At 37.2% G+C, this 19648-nt stretch overlaps 1 protein-coding gene across 7 annotated transcripts in view; it reads right to left on the bottom strand.

Annotated features, from left to right (window-relative positions):
* The window catches only part of LOC125224894, a 206470-nt gene extending 187086 nt beyond the window's left edge, over positions 1-19384 (bottom strand). For all 7 annotated transcript variants that reach the window (XM_048128396.1, XM_048128395.1, XM_048128399.1 and 4 more), the window contains exon 1: positions 18896-19384. In XM_048128396.1, the coding sequence (XP_047984353.1) occupies positions 18896-19345 (450 nt within the window). In that variant the 5' untranslated portion in view covers positions 19346-19384. The remainder of the gene's footprint in view (positions 1-18895) is intronic.
* Between the last annotated feature and the right edge of the window lie 264 nt (positions 19385-19648).

Here is a 19648-nt window from a genome sequence, read left to right on the forward strand (position 1 = left end):
TCGAAGGTTAATATGAAAATAATAACCTTCGATTACCCCTCATTATGAGAAAACGTAATTTGCTCCCTTGACGTGTTCGGGGTGCTCATATAAGTACGTAATTACATAAAGCGATTCGGTGTATTACAGGAATTAATGTTATAAGTATGATTTTTTGATAGCCTTTTTTACACCTGTTATCTGAAAGCGTTTATAGGTTCCAGTTAACGGTTACCCTACAGTAAAGTAAGGAGGCTAAATGGGAATAATTTCTTACATTTTGGGTTAACCCGAGGTTAACCCACCATTTTTATATGGAATTTAACAGTTGACAGCCCACTAACCTTGAGTTAAGCGGGTGGTGCAAGAGGCCCTTACCAACCTGTCACTGTATTTTTTTTACACAAATGTCACTGTACGAATGGGACTCTCATACAATTATGCGCGTACTATAGAAATTAGAAATATCAAATGTTGGTTCAATATATACGAAATTCCTCGTGCTTAGCGTCCATTTTAGTACAGGTACAAGTTATAAAACACGTTTCCATAGTTTTATTTCATGAGTATCGTGGTAACCGAAGACAATATTACGTTAACTTTATTTCAAATATGGAATACAAATTAAATTAAACACAATCACACATAAATCACTCTCAATATCTAAAATTTCCCTTACCAACTAAACTATCAAATAAAATCTCCCAAATCCGATCCCTGCGGAAGAGTGCCAATAATGCTGGCCATATTTCCCCGCTGGATGGCAATGCCAATCTTCTGCCCCAGGAATGAACCAGCCCTAGGATCCCTGGGTGCGTAACCAAATGGCACAGACGCTCACGAAACGAAACGCTCGTAGATATCTATCTCTATCGCTCTTGCGTATTGGGGCGACAGAGCCAGACTACCTTTCGCGGCGTTCGTTTTCGTTTCGCGTCGCAGAAATGCCATTTGGCTACGGAAACTGGTGGTGTCAACTTGTCAAGGAGCCTTTTCTTTAAATCCTTGGACAAAGTTCGTGCATCCTGACGCCAAGGCCCTAAAGTCTCCACTGCAAAAGCCGCAAATACGTGGTTACTTAAAAGACCAGCATATTTGCGGCGCTTCAGTGCTTGAGCCTCAAAATACATATCTTGTAGCAATATAGTGACCCAGGTAGACTTCAAAGCGATATATCTGCAGAATTGTCATTAAAACACTGCTAATAAAAGACAAGCATTCAAGCTTTTTGCCGTTTATCGCAAGTAAAGACATCAATTTAAAAAGACGCGACACTGTGAATAAACAATCCCCGCCATTAAAGTAAAACGTGGACATTTTATTTGTTTATCCGCCGAGCTTTATGTGCCGTATTTAATTATCTCTTTAAGTAAGCAGGTTATAATTTTCGCACTAGATGGCCTGTTTGGCATAAAACTTATGAAATATGAGACGGAAAATGTTTAATGTCAATGTTATTTTTAGAGCGAGTATATTGATATATGTATAAGAGCATATTTGATATGTAAAAGATTTGTTTTTTGGTCAGAGTTCCTGAATATGGTTTTAAACGAAGTAATGTATAACAGATATTTATATATGCAATTCGTCTTTATATTGTTTTGTGCTGAAAACTCCACTTTGGTAATTTAACCTACAAATCGCATTTGTTTCACTTATCGAAGACTAATATTTCAATAGATTCTTAACCAAGCATATTTTAGAGCAATTCAGCCTAAGTCTAACTATGCATATGAGAAATTATATGCCACATGTAAGCCAATTAGGCTATAGTCATTCTAAATTAAGTTGGAACAAAGGTCAAACTTCTATGAAAATATTACGTTTGCGTAACCTCTGCACACATCGCTGTAAACTTAGCTTGGCACGACACTGTCTGCTAGATGACAGCGTTAAATATTAACATTAACATGTAAATGTTCGAAACTGCAACAAGTATTACACTGCATACATACTAATGAAACTCCAACTCTAAACATTTGGCTAAACTACATAATTGGCTACAGTCAAAAGTCAAAACTGTTGGTCAAAATGTTTGAACTGCCGAATTTAAACTAACATGGAGGTGCGAAACGGAGGGCAAATGAAAAATTCCGAGCATGTGCATGCTATGCTAGCTATTTGTCCAGTGGGGTTTACCAATTAAAAAAGTTTGTAAAAATAAAAGTTTAGCTATGTTATAAGTATACCTAGTTTATTATGTCTACATGTTATTATTTTTATGTAAAATGAGGCCAGACAGGAAACAAAAAATATTTTCTTTTTGTCTTTGACTCAGCGCTTTCTCGGTTCTCGAAAGCAAACTTTGCACCGACTTTATACCCTGAGTAAAGCTTCAAAGCGAAAGATATAAATAGAACAATAATAAATTAATAAAATAAATATTATAACAAAATCATATTTTAATAAAAACTTGATATCAATTTGACTTTGCTCGTAATATTTAGTACAACATTTTGTAATTACAATTACAATACTATGCAGTAAGGTTGCTTTGACTCCTTCTAACTCTGTTTTGATTCACATTTGAACTAATATAATTTCCCACCAATATTAAACAGATTCATCCCATTAGGTCGATATTGAATGTACATTCCCAAATGAAATCTGTTCACAAGCCATGCTCGAGTAAATTAGAAATTACAAATCGTCCGACCAATATTGACTCGAAGAGTAAGAGAGTGTTTGTAGACACGTGTGGTCCGACTGCAAGCGGCTATTAGAGAAGTTAATATAACAAAATGTACCCATCAATGTTTCTCAAGTATAGCTTATACGGGTATAATATTGTTCGCTTCGTAGGTACACTCACTTAAACTGATAAGTTTTTAAGACAAATTTGAACATTTGCATAGATCGTAGCTGTTAAAATTTCATGAGACATATTCAAATGAACCTACGTTAATATATCGCGATTAGCAACTGCATATATTTAAATAAATATTTGCATTGACCGTCTTATTTTTACTACTAATCTACCTAACATAAAATAAACATTTTTGACACTTGCACATCTAATCCATATCGTATCTATAAGCTCGAATCGAGCTGATCCCCCAATTAATATTGCCCTATGTAATTAAATCAGAATTTAATAAAAAATTTCTACATATTTCCCATTAACATTCATATTATTAAAGCGTGGCATTTTACACATATGAAGAATATTAAAATTCAATTTCGAGCCTTCAATGCTTTCTGAAAGCAATCCAGTTAAAATTAAACTCCGGGTGCAGTGATTTTAAAAAGATAAGCTTATTGGAAATATTTGTGATGTTATCTGGATAAAGGGACCTTATTGTCGATGGCGCTTACGTCCCGCGGCGTCGTATTTGTACAGGAACATCGTTCATAACGCCGTAAGCGCCATCGAGAATAAGGTCCCTTTACCCAGGTAATGTCACATTTTGTTTATTCGCCCGTCCATTTGCTGAATAATACAAGTGGATGGACTCAATGTACAAGTTGAAGAATGAAAGCGTAAACATTTTTTTATAGCTTTTCATCACATTAGTTCGAAATAGTTAAGAACACAACGGTACGAGTATTGATTCCTCCTAACTTTTAAAAGCTACCTGAGGAGTTACAGCTATTTCATACAAACTAAGTAGTGAAATGAGCTTTAACATTTTATTTAGAGGTTTATAATACATATTTTAATAACATAATTTTCAATCCTGTCTGAATGCCGGATGAGTTTGTGCCTACGAGAACCTGTCAAAAATGTCATCGTAAGTATTTAAGAATTATTTTATTTCCATAAAATTTATTTTTCACTCCTTTGCAAGTATGATAAAATAAAATTGATGAAAAACATTGTGTACTTACCACGGGCGGAAGGATTACAAACTCGATTACAATTTTCTCGTTCGTAATCCAGGCCTTTATTATCCTGAAATGTATCTTTACTAAAATTCCAAGTAACATATTGCTTAGCTAATGTTATACCTACATAGGTACCAGGCGAGCATAAACAGCTACCAGTGTTATCGCTACTGGGCAAGCCTGCATACATAATGTCTGTACTAATGGCCTCTGGATTTACAGGACGTGTAGGTGTTGGCTATTAGGGTGTTCTTGTACAGTTGAATGTTCGAGAACTGGGCAACCAGTATACTTGAAGCCACGAAATATTTAAACAACTATTGAAGTAGGACCGCTTATCGGGCGCGCTTGACATTTTTTTAGAATTTGGCTATTGAACAGGGGTTAGTAGAACCAATAATCGTTTGTTATACCTACCAAAATTTCTTATACCTACTAACTATATTTCTTATAACTACTAGGTACTATAATAACTTTAGCTGACAGGTTTTGGGCAGCGTCAAACGAATTTGAACATTTGGAGATAGAAAGTTGATAGATTTAGAGACGCTTAAAATTGGTATAGTTTTTACACGATTTTACCATTTGATTTATTCTAAAATTTCACCATTTATACGGAAGTTCGCAAATTTCAGGCAATTTTTTACTCTAAACGTAGTACTATTGATAAAGACGCCTTTTGAGAACGGCGCGATAGACATTCTGGTTTCCTGAGGCGAACGCTCGCTAAGCTCGCTATCGAGACGAACTATCCAAGCTTTAAGTACCTCTTTGTTATTAGTTTATCGATGGCGTAGGCTTCATCGATTGCTCTCGACCCGGAATTGACAAGCGACAGATTGGAATAACAGTGCTTCAATCAATATTTGGTGTCACATGCATGCTGGTGACAGTGCTGACAAATGCTGATGTGAGGGCGCTGATTCTTCTGTTGAATTGAAACGCCTTTATGACGTATAGGTAGGCTATTCTACGTAATAATGGAATGTATATACTGCATACATACCGTAAAATAAGTCCGATCCGACTAAGCAATCTATATGCATTAGCAATTGAATTTCGCCTTAGATTAATCAAGCAATCCCTGCGACGGAAATCCAATTTCCAAAACTGAATTCAGACCCCCTTGACCTTACAATCACGGATGCTAATCTTCCCAGCGAGCTCAAGTGCAAGCCGAAGTTAGCTGACTTTAGGTCTGTGCGCAAACAGGCAAACATCCTGCAAGCCTGCACCTGACGAAGCTGGGATATTGATGCGGCTTACTGGCAAAATATACGTAGTATCTTTAGTAACAGTATAGGAAAGCATTTTTGAACATAATTTGATATAACCGATACTTTACATTTTAAGGATTTTATTTTAGTGATAATGCCTATCATTTCGGCGAAGACAGCTTGTTAAATTTTATGAAACAACACAAATGGTAATTGATTTATTCTAAAATTTCACCATTTATACGGAAGTTCGCAAATTTCAGGCAATTTTTTACTCTAAACGTAGTACTATTGATAAAGACGCCTTTTGAGAACGGCGCGATAGACATTCTGGTTTCCTGAGGCGAACGCTCGCTAAGCTCGCTATCGAGACGAACTATCCAAGCTTTAAGTACCTCTTTGTTATTAGTTTATCGATGGCGTAGGCTTCATCGATTGCTCTCGACCCGGAATTGACAAGCGACAGATTGGAATAACAGTGCTTCAATCAATATTTGGTGTCACATGCATGCTGGTGACAGTGCTGACAAATGCTGATGTGAGGGCGCTGATTCTTCTGTTGAATTGAAACGCCTTTATGACGTATAGGTAGGCTATTCTACGTAATAATGGAATGTATATACTGCATACATACCGTAAAATAAGTCCGATCCGACTAAGCAATCTATATGCATTAGCAATTGAATTTCGCCTTAGATTAATCAAGCAATCCCTGCAACGGAAATCCAATTTCCAAAACTGAATTCAGACCCCCTTGACCTTACAATCACGGATGCTAATCTTCCCAGCGAGCTCAAGTGCAAGCCGAAGTTAGCTGACTTTAGGTCTGTGCGCAAACAGGCAAACATCCTGCAAGCCTGCACCTGACGAAGCTGGGATATTGATGCGGCTTACTGGCAAAATATACGTAGTATCTTTAGTAACAGTATAGGAAAGCATTTTTGAACATAAAGTAATTTTTATTAAGCAGAAACGTCTGCTAACGATTCTAAACATTTTTATATTAAAGGAAAAAATGGAAAAATTTACGCTTCCGGCGGGACTTGAACCCGCACCATTTTTGCAATCCGTAGCTCAATTGGTAAGAGCATTGCACGGATTGCAAAAATGGTGCGGGTTCAAGTCCCACCGGAAGCGTAAATTTTTCCATTTTTTCCTTTAATATAAAAATTTTTGAACATAATTTGATATAACCGATACTTTACATTTTAAGGATTTTATTTTAGTGATAATGCCTATCATTTCGGCGAAGACAGCTTGTTAAATTTTATGAAACAACACAAAATATGTAACCATTACCTTTAACAACCTTCCATTAAGAACCTAGTTAACGAAAACAATAAACTATTCTTGCAGCAATGAGTTTTCACAACACAAGTGATTACAATGCGTGGCCATAAAACGAGCAGGAGCTTAGGCCAACTGCGTGACTCTGCACACATTTCGTTACAAAGAACCGAACTCGTGCATTCCTATAAATATGTCTAACGCTCTGCGAGCACGGAAAAAATTTCTTTTTGAAAAAACATAGTTACATGTGTAGCTTAAGTTCAAAATTGAGTGAATCCATTCTACTATAAGGTTGATTATCTTTCAGATCATATTATATTTTTTATATGTATATTCAAACTTACAGCAGAATGGATTTACCTAAGTTTAAAGTTAAGCGACACACTTTACCTTCAGGTAAAAAGTACAGTTTTTTTAAATAATATTTAGAAGGTGAAACCTACACTACGAGACCAATCTTGAAATCATGATCAAAAACAAACTACTGTAGAAAATACTAATACAGCATTTATATTCTGTATTTATGTCTAGGTTAACCAAATAAAAAGGTAAAAGTTACTCAAGATACATACATACACATCACATTACACACATAAACTCACGCATTAGTTCAGAAACGGGTAGGCAGAGCACATGAAACTGCTCAAGATTCAGCGCCACTTCTATGAGATACTTGTATGAATTTATATCGTAAAATTTAATATTTGCAGAAAGAGCTCTTATACTGTTTTTTTTTCTGAGACTACGACCACAGAATATATAATAGTACAAGTACAGAAGGCCCACTGCTTTGATGTTCACGAAATGCCGCCTTTTTAAATGCCTACAAAATTCTAACAAAGAAACGAGCCGCACGTGCGCAGCGTCGGATGATAGGGTTGCCTATGGATTAAAACGAATTAATTAGATAAAATGTTATACTATATATTCAAGTCTTGGGTACTTTCTAGTTATATATACAGTATTTATACAGGGTGTAAACCTAATACGGGCGAACCTCTTAACGGTGGTGAGTATAGGACATAAAAAATGGAATTAGATAACTTTTACTTAAAATTGAAATATTTTTTTATCCATACAAAATAATTCGGCCCGCAACGTAATGCAAACAGACTCGCGTTAACCGCTCGTTGACAGTTGTCATTGATTGTCATCGCAACCACGTTTACAGTACATTGCTGCTGGGAAATTTTTCAAAAATTCATTATGGGGTGAAAATTAAAAGTAACTCAAAACCACCTCTTAATTAATGATAACAATATTGAATTATATGCCTGGTTTCATTTATCGCCCTTATTAGGTTTACGCGCTGTATATTTTTGTTTAAGCCTTCAGCATCACAAGCCTTATTGGATTTTTCCGTGGGACTTAATCAATAAGATCTGTGTAAGATTGTCCTATTTTATTCATGATGTATAATTGTATATTTAACTAAGCATTATTAGCCATTCCACACGTGGACATCGCATATGAACCTTAAAAAAAACTCGCGACGTAATGTAACAATAGAAAGTGCGAACGTGCGTTCCGTGAGAACGCGCGCCACCCGTGATTAGGCCGCGAACTCGCGGCCGCCAGCATGTACTTGTAGCGCGGCGATAGAATCGCGGAGAGAGCCGCCCCTGCTACGACTCGGCCTTAAATAAGCTTTTGTAATAAAACTCCAGGTAAAAAAAATCCCAAGTTAATATTGCGCCCCGTTTCTGAGTAAACAAGAATATGGAAACACATATTTGATTAAATCAAACATTAGTACGTATGACATATTGAATACAAATAAGCTTTCGTAACGTAATAAATTACATCAATGTTTTGTACACGAAAAAAGTTTGGGTGTAGATAATGATAACGTAATATTTCAAGTTTATGATTTTGTAACAAAAGCTTATTTATGTGTCAAACGGTGTAACATGAAGATTATGGCTGGTCCAAGAGTCGGCTTTCATATTTTAATTTTGTTTATGTAAACAACCGAGAGGCCTACGCTTTTAACAATGGAGATAAAATGTGACGGTAGTTCGAATGGATTTGTTTAAATCAATTAACCTTTAATAGGGTCTTCATTTACATTTGTAAAGTTTCAGAAACAGTTTAAATAGTGGCATTTGACGTGTAAGTAACTCTTTGTGACTCTATTATTGGCCATCAAACAGATTTAATAAATAAAATGCACAGAACAAAAATAACTGTATTATGTAACAGCACGTTGCGCAGTTTAGGTTTTATTTTAAATAAACAATAGGTTTTGCCATTTACGTAACCTTCTCTATGCCACCCTGTATAAACTCATAATGCGATTCTAAACCAAAGCGCTGCCACTTTTTCTATACTAACCGCAATAATGGCGACTGAAGTCATATGGTTATCTCTTTCGTTTGTTCCGATCCAGTGCTATAAAAAGGGATGGCATGAACTTAACCGTCACTTGGTACTCCGGCTACTAGAGTAGCGTCGAAGCGAGTGCCAGCGTATTGAATAAAGATAAACCACTTTTTTTCTGAACGATTAAAGTTGCCTCTAATGGCTCTTTTTTACCTTTAAAATATGCGTGGCATTAAGGCCGCTACACATAATACATATCAATGACAATCAGTGACATAAAAGAAGCCGTTACCGTATGCTAAGTAGATATTATTTATGTAGTTCACGAACGAATGATAAAATAAATTCGTGAGTATCTAAACGCATGTTTCATCGCTGTCCACTTAATGGGAAGGCGTTTAGCATACATTATAACATTATTTCCTTTTACTATTAAGTTATCTTTTCTTTTGGTAATGTTATTTTGGGTTGCCTTTAAGTCTATAGAAAGGGGCACTCCTTTGTTAATAAAAAAGGATGTTGTGAGTTATCGAAACATAGAAAGAATATTTCGACAAATTGAGGAAAACTCTTATAAAATCACCAATACCATTTGACGGAAAATTCGGTTTTAATGGCATTTTCCTTTTAGAAACTACGTACTCCCAGAGAAATCTATCATTCATCGTCAGAACGAACGGTGTTCGTAATCAATCAATTTGTCATTTGAGCTTAAAATTTGTTTTTCTTTTTCAACAATAGGGATGTGAATGAATTGTCCTATGAATAGAGAATGGAACTAACGCCACAGGCGTTAATGTCCGCGTAAGCCGTTACATCCGCACACCCCTCTATGTTTATCATTCTTTTGGCTACGCGAGTGTATAGATGATTCTTATTATTGGGTAATCCAGCACAACTTGAGCTCTGGCTCAAACAAATACTATTTTAGCATCGGCATCCTATCACCGTTTTGGAAAATGTCGTCTCTGCGTGCGTAGCTGAATGCACAAACGCTCACGAAACGCTCGTAGGTATCTATCTCTCTCGCTCTTGCGTATTGGCGCGATACAGCCTAAGTACCTTTCGCGGCGTTTCGTTTTCGTTTCGCGTCGTAGAAATGCCATTCGGCTACGGGGCCTGCTCAGTTGCATCTACGTTGCGTCGAGCACTAGCTATAAAGTTGACTAGACACCGACGCTCGGGAGACGCTACATATGGAATACATACTGTTTTAATCTTTTACCACAATAGTTTCTTGGAAAATTTCGTATTTTTCATACTTCTGGAAATCTCGGTACCTACTTTTTTCACTAGGACTTAAATAGAGTGACACATTCGTATGTTTCCGTACAAAGACGATAGTAAAAGTTTTGCACTATTTCGGATTTGTAGATTGGCCCGTAGACCTCACACTGGTCCCTGTACATTTAAAACGCCCAAGATCTCCAAGCGTCTGGAATGTTCCGTTAAAATTAGCAACACAGGAAGTAATGGATCATAATGGGTTCGCGAATGATCGGTTACGGTGTGTGGGATCGATCTGTATCAGCCGTGACCTTAGATTTATGACATTGGGTATCAGAAAGTCCCCTCAATGAAGGGGACGGTGAAAATTAATTGGGGCGTGAGCAGCTCAGTCATTTGGATTTGACAATATTCACACATTTAGCTTATTTTAGGAATCTCATGCAATGGCGATGAATTCTAAATAATTATAGGTCTGCAATTAAAGCTACATTTTTATAACCTATGATTTTGGAAACCTACGGCCATAACTACTTGATCATCATCGACTTCATTACAAACAAATTTTTTTTTGGTTTCACAATAGCAACATAATCTATAATCTAATTTTAAAACATTAGCTAGATTAAGAATGTTCCGCATAGGTATTTTCGGTACAAAAAACTATGACGAGGCTAACTCTGTACCTACTGCACTTGGAATCACGAAGTGTGGTATTGTCATCATTAATAGCAAATATCTACAAAATTATATACACGAAATAACACAGGAAAGTTATAGACATTGTCTCTGTTACTCGCGCAGAAAAGTAAGTGAAGAATATCTCCACAAAGTACTGCAACATTTTACTACCCGTAAAGTCTATTTTGTTAACCAAACCAGCGTTTTCAATGCTCAACTCTAACCTTCCGCGAATTTTCCTTTTTACTGCGCACGCTTTGTTTCCGACTTCGCACACAATGCGCCATTTCTAATAACGTCGCTAACAAGCACGCTGGCTACAATGCACATTGTAACCTATAAGGAACACATTCTAGGAAAACCTACAAACGCAAAAACACGTATACCAAATAGACTCATCAGCGAAGAAAAAACCAAATGAATACCGATTTGAATTCCTGCCCTTAAATACATTATTCAACCACTCTTGAAACAAACGACTCCATCCTTACGATAAAAAGTACAAAAACCCAGCGATAAAGTCTCACGCTTCACTTTTTACCCTCGAGATTTGAATTTTCAATTAAACCCATACAATTACGTATTGGTACTGCGATGAGCCTACCGTAATTACCTGCGGTGTTTTTTTACCGGTTTTCGGTCCCCATGTTGAAACCAGTTCCCGAGTGCGCCAAGAATGGGATTGCCAGGGTTGTGTTTCGAAATGTCGTTCAAAATAGGTACTTGGTGACATCGAATAGCTCAACATGTTATTCATATACTTTATCGTTTGTATAATAACACTCGTATTTTGTCTCAACAGAACTTATAGGGACGGATTGTCAAGAAACACCTCTTCATCTGCTAACAGTAGTAAAGAATCCACACTTAAGCGAAGAGGCACGGTAAAAAAAAAATTAAGAAAGTAAGAAAACTACAACTGCCAAAAAAATCTCAAGGTAACCTTATAAAGCTACCAACTGTCAAGAAAAATCCCACAATCTGGTAACACCAGACAAGAATCCACATTGAACGAAGACGCACGGTAAAAAATACTCCTTTCAACAAAAAGCAGCGTATGACAAAAAAAGCGCACAGCAATCATAAAAAGCTACACATGTCAAGAAAAATCCTTACGTCTGGTAACACCAGCAAAGAATCCACATTGAACCGAAGACGCACGGTAAAAAATGCACCTAAGAAAGCCACTGGCATTACAAACTCCCGGGTATCGCTTGAAGGCAGTAAATATTTGCCTGGTTAAGTTTGTGTACTCTTTTAAGATCTGTTTATCAAGGACAAATTTCGCAACCTTGGCTGTCTTTATTTACACTGTTTAAATACAGGATCATTATGGTCATTAGCTTAGCTGTTATTTTAACTTTGTTTTTGTAACTAACGGGTTAAGTTTTTTTTTTAAATTGTTGAAGTGAAACTTAATAATAATAATGCGACTTCCAACTGTGTTCCTCAGTGTTGCCAACTTGAATTATGAAAAACAACACATTACGAAGTTTCATTTCTTCCGCGCGGAGGGACTTCCTCCACGTACTTTGTTTTTCGATAGCAAAAAGCTGGTAAAATCCCTTTGAGCCTAAGCAATTTTGCAATGATTTGTAAAAGAACTTGAAGTGGTATCATTATAAAGTTTATTATAAACATTGTATTGATACACATTACCACACTTGCATCTATATCTGTAATAATGATACTAGTTAATACATTATATTTAATAGCAAAACAAAGAGAATCACATATTACACTAATAAAAGCGAGCATTTGCCTTTGTTTATCAATTTTGGCGCTGTTAATGCATTTGAAACCTCAATATCGAATTTCAATGGTTCTATCTTTATTCGTACATTTTCGCCTTTGGTCATTTAAACTATTTAACGGAGACCATAACAATAAATGCGGCGTTGATACCATTAAAGTTCCCATTTGTATCAATTTCAGCGTTATTAATGGTTTGATTCTAAAGCTCACTATCAACTTGTAGCACATTGTGCCTCCCCCATAGCTACCTGGTCCCGAACAATTACAGTAGATTTTTTGTCTAAAGGCAATTTTGTGCTGCGATTACGGCCGGAACTCACACACAAAGCACTGACATATCGTCGGGTATCGGTATCGCAGTTCCGACTAATAGCCCAATATTTATGTTTTTGGCCTATTGTACGTGCCATATCCGTTCTACCCGTTTGAAATGTAACAGATCCCTTCGGACGTGGAAGTTGCAACATTTCGTTTTCGTATTTCGTCCGTTCGTTCGGAGAAATTGTCGATTTTATCTTTGGCCTAATTTTATCTGATTTGATAATGGTTTCCAAGAAATTATGAAGTAAGCAATTGAAATAATGTATCACGACATCCTTATATTTTATTTGTGGAATTGGAAAAAAGATATATGTATTTTTACACTTCCGATAAAGCTAAGAAGCCAGTATTTGACACTATGACGTATGATATAGGAAGGTAGTCGATATAATCCAGATTTACGAAGGTTATTAAAGTAACTACCATACGATTAATGCCCACAACGAAGTAGATATTTCTGAGAACTTTTTTGTCAGTACCTTTATTTGCTAGGTATCTAAAAGCTGCAAAACACCGCTTCTAGAGATAACATTGTCTTTTGTCGGTCTTTGTTTAGCGTTTATTTATTTTAACTTTTTTGGCAAACTGTAAAGAACACGGTCGTGTTGCTTTTCCTACCTGTGAAATTAATTGTTTTACAGCTAGGTAATGTAAGTTTATTAGCGATAGGTAGGTATTTTTTCGCACGTGTATCGTACGACGTTTTTCAGTACAGATAGCCATCTGAAGTTTCGACGTGATACTGATAAGAAATGAACCACTCACTTTGCGCACTAATACGGAACGGACAAAAAGCACCATCTGTACTGAAATAGTAGTAGTTTACGGCCTCTGGGAGTTTTTTTTTAAAAGCTAAAGCTAAGTCAGCATTAGGAAGAAATAAGTCAGGCAAATACACAGTTTACAGAGGAAGCAGAAGATCACGTATACGAAGGAATGATGATTGATGAGCTGGAGCAAAAATGGAACAAGCGAAGTGGAGACCTTTGCCCAGTAGTAAGAAATTACACGCTCTCAACAATAAGAAAAATAAAGCGTCAGTCACAATCACAACTCCACACGTAACATAGGTACCAGTGTAAGCGACGTAAGGGCGTGCCCTCAGCGTAATATTCCGCCCTCTTAATCACTACCCAGCCGAATAATTAATAACACCTCAATTAAAATATCAACTCAACGCTTCCGCCCATACGAGTTCCCCGGGTACGAATTACTTATAAATAGGCACCAAATATGCGTAATGTGCATGTTAGAGATGGGCAACGGACTTTGCCGAATACGAATATTTGGCCGAACATTCGTTTCAGTTTTTTTTTTTTGGAAGCGCTGGAGGCCTAGCGGTAAGAGGGTGCGACTTACGATCCGGAGGTATCGGGTTCGAACCCCGGCTCGTACCAATAAGTATTTCGAAACTTATGTGCGAAATGTCATTTGATATTTGCCAGTCGCTTTTCGGCGAAGGAAAACATCGTGAGGAAACCGGACTAATTCCAATAAGGCCCAGTTACCCTTCGGGTTGGAAGGTCAGATGGCTAGAGAACTAGTGCCTACGCTAAATCTTGGGATTAGTTGTCAAAGTGGACCCCAGGCTCCCATGAGCCGTGACAAATGCCGGGATAACGCAAGGAGGATGATAATTCGTTTCAGATTTTACCGAACCGAGTAATTTGGTTGCATAACATTTTAAAGGCAGGTTGAGATTTAAAAGATCGTTAATGGCTACGGCTCCTAATGTGTCTATCATTAACTGGATAACTTAATTAAAACTGGAACTGGGTTTTTTTTATGTTTGCTTTGTTGAACTTTTATTTTAACGCATATTTATCTCATTTTGGTTGTTCCTTGAGATGCTGAAATAATATGATGTCATCAACGTACAGAACGTACTAGATTTGTTTATTTGATAAATCGGCCAGCAAAAAGTACCGAATTCCGAATACCTACTTACGGAATATTCGGTCCATCTCTAGTGCATATTTTTACCAGACTGACGAGTGATTTTCAAGTGTCCGACCTACGTGTTTTCCGGTTCAGGTATTGCAATATTTATTAATTTTCAACTTCAGATTTTAATATTAATTAAAAAAAAACATGGGTTACATAAATGTAAGGACTTAATATTTTTATTTATATCTCTGAAAGTGGAAAACAGGTACCTAAAAGGTTAAAATAGGAAAAATTTGCACACAAAAAAAAGGTTTGACGAGAGTGAGGAAAAGGTTAGGTAGTGGGACATTCTTTTTCCCAGTAGTAAGTAAAAGGTGAGATAAAAATCCCAGAAGTTAGGTACCATTTGGTGTTAATTATGAACTATAAACTAATAAAAAGCGAGATGCTTTGAAGTAGATATTTCATAGGCATTCCTATTTTTTAACCTTCCAAATATCAAGAGAGGAGGTTATCATCATCCTCCTCCTCGCGTTATCCCGGCATCTGCCACGGCTCGTGGGATCCTGGGGTCCGCTTTGACAACTAATTCCAAGATTTGGCGTAGGCAATAGTTTTACGAAAGCGACTGCCATCTGACCTTCCAAGCCGAAGGTTAACTAGGCCTTATTGAAATTAGTCCGGTTTCCTCACGATGTTTTTCCTTCACCGAAAAGCGACTGGCAAATAACAAATGACATTTCGCACATAAGTTCCGAAAAACTCATTGGTACGAGCTGGGGTTCAAATCCGCGACCTCCGGATCGAAAGTCGCAAGCTCTTACCGCTAGGCCACCAGCGCTTATCAATTTCAACTGCTCTATCGAGGTGTTTTAAGTACCGCTCTGTCTCGTCTCTTTTTGCTACAAGTCCAGCAATAATATCCTTTTCCCCTCACTAGCTCGGAAACACGTGTTTTGTCCTTTAATACCAGCGGGTAAAAGGGCCATTTTTTTCAAAGTTGTCCACCCCGTTTTTGGCTTGTCCCATACTTTTGATATAATATTTAGCGTATTTAAAGAGTCTAAACTAATGAAGACTATTTTTTATTCGAACCCAAATTTAGTTGACAGTAATTTACAATATTCATTTAAATTTTTATTATAATTATGTATTTGTTAAAAATTATAATGTGATAAAAAATGGGCAATTTTTTGCTGTCCCACGTCAAATATCGTTTTTGCTATGGATTTTATTCTATAACTAATTGTACTAAATATTGATGACGGCATAATTTGAAAAGATTGAGTTATACGCTATTATGTTATAAAATATTTCATGTTAATAAATAAACGTACTATTTAAAATTAACTATAATTTGCCGAGACGGAATCTGGTAATTGTGGAATTTTCCATTCCGAAACCGCAGAATGACTGTTAAAATTAAAAGAAAGTTCCTAACATTTGGTAGCATTTTATTCAGCTTGGCAAAATTAATTTAAAACTACTCAATACCGTCATCTTGCATTTGCCAGTTGCCGCCAAACACGCATCAAAGTAGCTCGTACTCAGGGGTAACATTTTCTCATTCCACCTCCCGAAACCAAATTTGCGGGTAAATACGTAATATGCAACCTTTTAACATCGATTCCTAAAACAAAGTACTAATATTGAAACCAAATAAGCCAATTAAAAACAAGATTTGTGATTATTTAATAAATAATTAAGTAAAATATCGCCGGAGGTAGCGTTCCGTTACTTCCGATCCGATACTAGATCGTTGGTTTCGTATAGGCGGAAAGAAAAACGTATCGGAATGGAAGTATAAAGCGGTATTCACGTGGTTTTAATGTGATGTTTTAGTTTCATTTGATTGCGGGAAATAAAAGAAAAACGTATGGGATTAAAACTAACTCATCTAAAATATGGTAATCAATCACGGATTACACACTCCGGTTGTTTTAGTCATTACTCGCGATATGTTTTGGAGGTCTTAGGTACCCACGTTCAAGTGTAGACGAGACCTTAGCTTTCATCCGTTACCCATACAGTCAGATCCGTTACTGTCCCATGTTTCAAATAGTTTTATTTGCAAAAATTAAATACAATTTGTTATTAAACTACGTTTCCGTTATTTTATATTGAAATAGTAACATTTAAACTATTGATTACAAGTGATGGCATCCTATAAACTTGTGAAACAGTATAGTAATCTTAAAAATTCTCCTCTATTTTGTACTGAAAGTAACGGAACGGATATATATATGGGTTTAAAAAAATAGTAGTCCGCATTTATGTGAAAATGAAAGTGTAATTTCTTCATTTGTTATTTTAGAATGAATAATAAAAATATTGTAAAATTCCCAAACCTTTTATATTTACATTATCTGCGATTAAATTTGGTTGCGGAACGGAACACTCGCTTCCCCTCAACTCAACAAAAACATATTTTTTTCATTAATTACTTAAAAGTCAAGTGAACCTTCTATATTTTATATAAATTTATTTATTAAAGAATCTATAAAAATAGCTTTTAATAAATTTCTATCGGTTTCATTTTCATATCAACTTTTTTCGGGGTGGACAACTTTGAATAAAATGGCCCAAAAACGCATTTTACCACTAGTGGATAAAGTAATTTGACCTTGAATAAAGTCAAATTAACTGCTTTAAAATTGATAAAAGTAGGTGAATCTAGTAATAAAGATGATTTACCACCTGTGGAACTACCAGAAGCAGTGATAAACGCATTTTTTGCGTTGTAGTTTCCTCGCTATAGTGATGGGAAAAGTTTTGTGTTACACTCGGGTCCAAATGTATTTTACTTCTTGTGTGTTAAAAAACTCGCAAGTTCAGGATTCTATTCTCGAACCACTCGCTTCGCTCGTGGTGCAACTATAGAATCCTTTCGCTTGCTCGTTTTTCAATTCCACACTCGGCGTTAAAATACAACTTTGCCCCCTTGTATAACAAATAACTATTCTTATTTATCTATTTCAATTGAATCGTTCCTTCATCCTTTCTCAACTTAAGTAACTAAGTAAAGCAACCGGACGTAGGTATAAAAGGGTGTTTCGCTAAGGGAATCTTTTTTCTCGACAGGTGCCAATGGCAATGGGAAATATATTATATCTAGGTACCTATATAAATATACGTGTACGACTCTTTTTATTTTTAATAACTTAGTATGTTCTGTTTTTTTTTATGTTTCGATCACATTCTGTTGTTATTTTTCCTGTAACGTTTTCACTTTCTTAACTGTTTGACCACGTTCTTGTATGTGATTTGTATTTCTTCTGTCTGTTACCCTCCGTGAATCTTTCTCACTTGGTGGTCTCATCGGAAGATCAGCGCTGGATGTCACCAGCAATACGCTGAGATGAGGCCATTTCGTGACACTTCATTCCTTTCTGTCTTGTTGTTATTATGTTTATTTGGTCTTGCCTGTGTTCACGAATAAATGTTTATTCTATTATATACCGGTACCTTATTCGCATCTTATAAATGTAGCTCAATTTTCATGAACACACTTTTATAAAGCAAAAAAGAATTTTAGATAAAATCTCTGTTCGACTTTGCATAAAAAGTTGGATGACAGTCTGAGACATTCATTCATTTCGTTTGTGATAACCAGACACCAGACATCGTGAGTTTTATAATAGGTAGGCCTACTTCCCTACTTTTGTGAGTTTTTGGCAGGTATTATGAAATTTAAGTAAATAAAGTAATAAATAATAATACCTAGTCTTTTTTACATAGGCTGGAGCTTTCAAAAGGGCGCAACTTTTTACATAGGTAAATAAGAATCCTGCTTGAAATCTAATAATACAAGGAATACCTACTTAATCTTGTTAGAACAACAGGTCATCCCAGATTCAAACTCAAAACCTTAATAAAATGCAAAGTACGGAAAATACCTGCACCGATTTCGAGACGACGAGACTTAAAGATTGATTAACTTTCCAATGAAGTCTTCAGTGGAACGTAAACGACTACTAATTTGCATCTCAGTTTATTCCGAACCGAGATCTTCATTTTGCGAGAACAAGTCGTTCTGCTAATTAACGCCTCAAGGAGCTAAAACAGGTTGTGCGATTTATCGTAAAACCCAATTTAGAGCCGGGAGGCACGCGATTACAATCTTCTCACGACAGGAAGGCGCGCAAACTCCTTCATCTCCAGGGAAATCACGCACGCAACAAACTTTATGGCAACACGTCCCGAGAAGCGATCCGCCCGCGGCCAAGACGCCGTACCACACACAGACTTATTCAAAAGAAATAGCACGCTGGCAGTGCCTCTACACGGCCTCATTCGATATTTAAAACACTCACTAGGAATACACACGTGCGACTTTAATTCCACTTTCACAGGACGACGCGAGAAGCACTGCCGCATCTACAGACACTGACCGTGGTTGAGTACGGCTGCAAGCTCAGGCGGATCCCGTCCTGCGCCAGCCGCTCCCGCAGCAGACGCTTCAGCTGAATCCGAGGGATCTTCACCAGCTCGGCCTTCCCCTCCTCGTACTCGTCCGCGTACTTTGCCGGCTCCACTACCGCAGAAGCCTGCTCCTTCCTGTTCTCCTCCTCGCATCTGCAGGAATCCCTGGCGGCAGCCGCCTCCTCCAAAGTGAAGTAAACAGCCGCCGCACCTTCCTCTCTCAAAGTTCTGACGGAGTGCAGCAAGCGTTGGCGATGGGTCGGATTCAGGACGCCGATGGCGTCCAGATCGGGCTCTCCGACCTGCTTGCATATTTCTAAGTCATCATAACCATTGTCTATAAAACTTTCCGCGTACTGGCCCAAGTGGAGCGATCGCAACCACTCGATCACGATGTTGCCGCTCGTGGACGAGGCCATCGCGTCAGGGCACGAGTCGCATCGGGGCGTGCTCGCGTCGCGGCGTTCGGCGAGAAACTGACGGCCACGCTTCCCTTCCCCCTTTCCCTTGGAGCCGCGGTCGCCGCCCCTATAGTCCTTCGTACTTTTGCTTTTTTGACATTTTGTAGCATAATCGTCCGACGAGGTGCGTCGTTCCACGTGACGCTATCCCTGTTTACATTTTTTCCATTCAGACGCGTTCAATTAGATTTAATTTGACATCAATTTGTAGAGCTCGGAATTGGTATTTACATTACATGATATTAATCACGTAAGCATATT

Source organism: Leguminivora glycinivorella, chromosome 3, assembly GCF_023078275.1.
Source record: "Leguminivora glycinivorella isolate SPB_JAAS2020 chromosome 3, LegGlyc_1.1, whole genome shotgun sequence".
Lineage (NCBI taxonomy): Eukaryota > Metazoa > Arthropoda > Insecta > Lepidoptera > Tortricidae > Leguminivora > Leguminivora glycinivorella.